At 37.5% G+C, this 4,363-nt stretch overlaps 1 protein-coding gene across 1 annotated transcript in view; it reads right to left on the minus strand.

The window, feature by feature from the left end:
- The window catches only part of FANCI (FA complementation group I), a 73,085-nt gene that overhangs the window by 38,734 nt on the left and 29,988 nt on the right, over positions 1–4,363 (minus strand). The window contains exons 10-11 of the mRNA XM_017517590.2: positions 1,002–1,094; positions 263–399 (exon numbers count right to left, since the gene is read on the minus strand). Coding sequence (XP_017373079.2) covers positions 263–399; positions 1,002–1,094 — 230 coding nt within the window. The remainder of the gene's footprint in view (positions 1–262; positions 400–1,001; positions 1,095–4,363) is intronic.

A 4,363-nucleotide genomic window follows, 5' to 3' on the forward strand; every position in this document is an offset into this window, starting at 1 on the left:
AGAGAATTGTAACATCATGGAATAAACAAAAGCACCTAATTCAGTTTTGTATGCTTGCTGTCAAGGTGGCCAAGAAACCAGGTCCTGAGATTCAAGGATATTTCCATGGGGAAAAAGTATGCTCTACCAATTTTAAGAAATTAAACCTTGATGTGTGAAGTCAACAGCTGTAGTCAACAGGCTTCCCTCATAGGCTGGAAGTATGGTGCCACATTAAACACCTTATGAAACGAAACTTTTGAGATATGGTTTACCAACTTACCTATTCTTCACCACCTCCAAGATCATGGTTGAAACATAAGCTCTGTGAGGAACTAGATTCTGGAGAAATTTTGAGCCTTGGAGGAGCTGAAGATCCTTAAAGCTCTTAACAACCGAAGTCTTTAAAAAATCAAGCACCTTGGGTATAGTTGGAAAAAAAAGAAATAAGAAAATGAAGCAAATATTACAGCTCATACTATAAACTTTAACTCTGTAACTGTTTCTATGAGCTGCCATGCACGTATATCCCCATGACAACTATTTTAACTAGATGAAGATGTTACAAAAATTATGATGCTTAGTGGGAACTTAGAAGAGTTGAAGACAAGCCTTCCTTAAGCAAAGGGGGGAAAAAAAGCTAAAAATCAACATAAATATTACCCACAACCTGGAACACATATAAGAAAAAAAGGGTCAGTTTCATCCTTGCAACTAACCTATTCTTGATATGCAGTTCAACTTTCCCTTCCTCCAACTTGGGCTGGGTGATAGCCTTCCACTTCTATTCCCACCTCACCACCTCACTTATCGCACAATAGGAAATGGAATAAATCAAAAACCTGGAGAAGTCTTCCATCAGTCCCCAGAGAACAGAGGGGACACACATGTCTTATAGCAGCTTTGCTGCTGGCAGGAAGAGGGCAAAATTGTTTAGGAAGGAATAACAACAAAAAACAGATTTCTGTGCTTTTTTATTTTACCAACTACAGAAGGAAACAAAATGGCATTAAAAAAAGTACCTGTTCTTGAAATCTTTGTATTCTTGTTACAGAGAGAAGAAGAGCAATGCTGAACGGACTTAAGTTATTATTGGAATCTCCTTGCTGTCCCGCCTAAAAGACAGCAACCAAAATGAAGTCATTACTTACATTTTCTTTCCTTTTTTCTTTTTTAAAGATAGGGTCTCACTCTGTTGCCCAGGCTGGTAGGCAGTGATGCAATCACAGCTCACTGCCGCCTTGATTTCCCAGGCTCAAGGGATCCTCCTTGGCTTGACCTCCCAAGTAGCTGGAACTACACCATGCCTGGCTAATTTTTAAATTTTAAATTTTTTAGTTTTTGGAGAGATGAAGTCTCACTATGCTGCCCAGGTGAGTCTCAAACTCCTGGCCTCAAGTGAGTGATCTTCCCACCTTGGTCTCCCAAAGTGCTGGGGTTACAGGTGTGAACCACCACACCTGGTCCCATTACTTACATCTTAAAAATATAACAGCTTATTTAACAATAAGTTCCTTGGTGGGGGTCATGGCTCATGCCTGTAATCCCACCACTTTGGGAGACTGAAGTAGGTGGATCACTTGAGGTCAGGAGTTGAAGACCAGTCTGGACAACATGGTGAAACCCCATCTCTACTAAAAAACAAAAATTAGCTGCGAGTGGTGGCGGATGCCTGCAATCCTGACAACTGGAGAGACTGAGGCAGAAGAATCACTTGAATCTGGGAGCAAAGGTTGCGGTGAGCTGAGATTGCACCAGTGCACACACACAAAAAAAAGTCCCTATGACTCAAAGGACATAAAAACAAATTTTTAATAGTAATACAAAACAAAAATAGGTCCTTAAATGGATCAGAAATCTAAATTTAAGAGCAAAAATTATAACACTTTTAGAAGAAAACACACAGAAAAATTTCAAGAACATGGATTAGATAAAGATTTTTTAGCTGTAATACCAAAAGAAAAACATACTTTGTATAAGAAAAAAATTGATAAACTGGACTTCACCAAAATTCAAAACTTTTCTGCTTCAAAAGATATCATTAAGAAAATAAAAACACAAGTCACAGACTAGGAAAAAATATTTGCTAATTTTATACCTGATAAAGAACATGTCACTGTTCATAACAAAGTTATTGAAAAAAATAAAAAACAATGTCAGTAAAATATACAAAGAATTTTAATTAAGAAGACAAACAATACACTCAAAAAATGGGCAAAAGATTTGAATAGACAGTTCACCAAAGATGGTATTAGAACAGTTAATGAGCACATGAAAAGATGCTCAATTATCATCAGTCATTAAGAAAATGCAAAGTTAAACCTCAATGAGGTACTGTTTTATACCCATTAGAATGGATATAATAAAAAAGACAGACAATAACAAATATTGGCCAGGAGACAGAAATACGAGCCTCACATAGTAATAGTGGGAATGTAAAATGATACTGTTTTCAAAAACAGGCAGTTTCCTAAAAATACAAACATAAATTTCTCGGGCTAGATGGGGTCTTATGCCTGTAATCCCACCGCTTTGGGAGGCTAACTCGGGTGGATCACCTGAGGTCAGGAGTTTAACACAAACCTGGCCAACATGGTGAAACCCCGTCTCTACTAAAAATACAAGAATTAGCTGTGCGTGGTGGCGGGCACTTGTAATCCCAGCCACTCAGGAGGCTGAGGCAGGAGAATCGCTTGAATCCAGGGGGCAGAGGCTGCAGTGAGCCAAGATAGTGCCACTGCAGTCCAGCCTGGGCGACATGAGCAAAACTCTGTCTAAAAAAAAAAAAAAAAAAATTTCTCATATAGGCCAGCAGTTCTACTCCTGGGTATATGTTCAAGAGAAGTAAAACCTTAAGTCCACACAAAGACTTGCATGTGAATGTTAGTGGCAGCATTACTCATAATAGCCAAACAGTAGAAAAAATTCACATGTCCACCAGCTGGTAGACTGCTAAACAAAACTGATATATATATCCGCACAATGGAATACTATTCAACAATAAAAAGAAATAAACCTGATATGGTAGCTCACACCTGTAATCACAGCTACTCAGGAGGCTGAGGCAGGAGGATCAGTTGAGGCCAGGAGTTTGAGAACAGCTTGGACAACACAGTGAGACCTCAGTCTCTTAAAAAACTTGTTTAAAAATGAGCCAGGCATGATGGTGTGTGCCTGTGGTCCTAGCTAGTCAGAAATCTAGAGTGGGAGATCACTTGAGGCCAGGAGTTTGAGGGTACAGTAAGCCATGATCATGATATTGCACTCCAGCCTAGGTGACAGAGTGAGACCATGTCTCCTAAAGCAAACAAAACAAAACAAAAATAAACACAAATGAAATACTGATATATGCTACAAGACAGGTGAACCCTGAAAACATTACACTAAAGAAGACATATACAAAAGACCACATATCATATAATTCCATTTATACAAAATACCTAGGAAAGGTAAATCCATAGAGATACAAAATAGATTAGCGGTTACCTGGAGGTGGGAGTGGTAATGCAGATTAAATGGGTGTAAAAGATCTCACAGGGTGATAAAAGTGTTCCAAAATTGGATTATGGTGACAGTTGGAAACTAGGTAAACTTATAATTTTATGCTATGTAAATTGTGCCTCAAAAAGTTTAAAAAATACATCTTCAAGGCCTAGAAAAAAATGATACCAATAAAGCAAAAAAACATGTAAAATCAAACCTGAATCAAACAGAAAACAAAAAGAACACAGTGGCTCAAAATATATAAAGCTGGTGAAAAGGTAAATAATATAGTTACTATGAACCTGAATAAAAAAAAAAAGAGTGAACAGATACAGAGAAGGTAAAGAAGCTTTAAAGCCTACTCACAGATTATGGCGTTTAAATATCCTGTCCTATAAAAGGGACCCAGCGCTTTTAAGAGACATGGCTGGCAAGAGGATGGGGCAAGGAAAGTACTCTGGTGAGCCTTGGGCAGATCATGCCACAGTTCACAGACTAATGGGGTCACAGCAAAAGGACACATAAACTGACCTGAAGGATCAAACTGGACAAATTTGGGTAATTTTGTGCTCAAAACAAATAATGACAGTAGTGAATAATGAGTACATTGAATTTAAAAAGGTTCATGAGTGCATAATGATATTCAAAACAACAGGGAAAGGAGAGGCTCTTTTTACAGAAGAAGGCCAGCTAATAATGTAGAAAAAAAGATGCAATTAGAATTTTTTAATTAAAATTGGAATTCCTTGGGAACAGATTGTGAGGACAAAAAGGAAAAAAAATGAAATATAAAATTCAAATTCCTGATATAATTACTGATTTAGGCCAAGAATCATCAATAGATGGGAAAATGAAAACCATTTGTGAAATACTGTTGGGAAAAGGATTTTTTTTTTTTTTT

The sequence above is a fragment of the Cebus imitator genome, unplaced genomic scaffold, assembly GCF_001604975.1.
Source record: "Cebus imitator isolate Cc_AM_T3 unplaced genomic scaffold, Cebus_imitator-1.0 Scaffold19, whole genome shotgun sequence".
NCBI classification, from domain to species: domain Eukaryota; kingdom Metazoa; phylum Chordata; class Mammalia; order Primates; family Cebidae; genus Cebus; species Cebus imitator.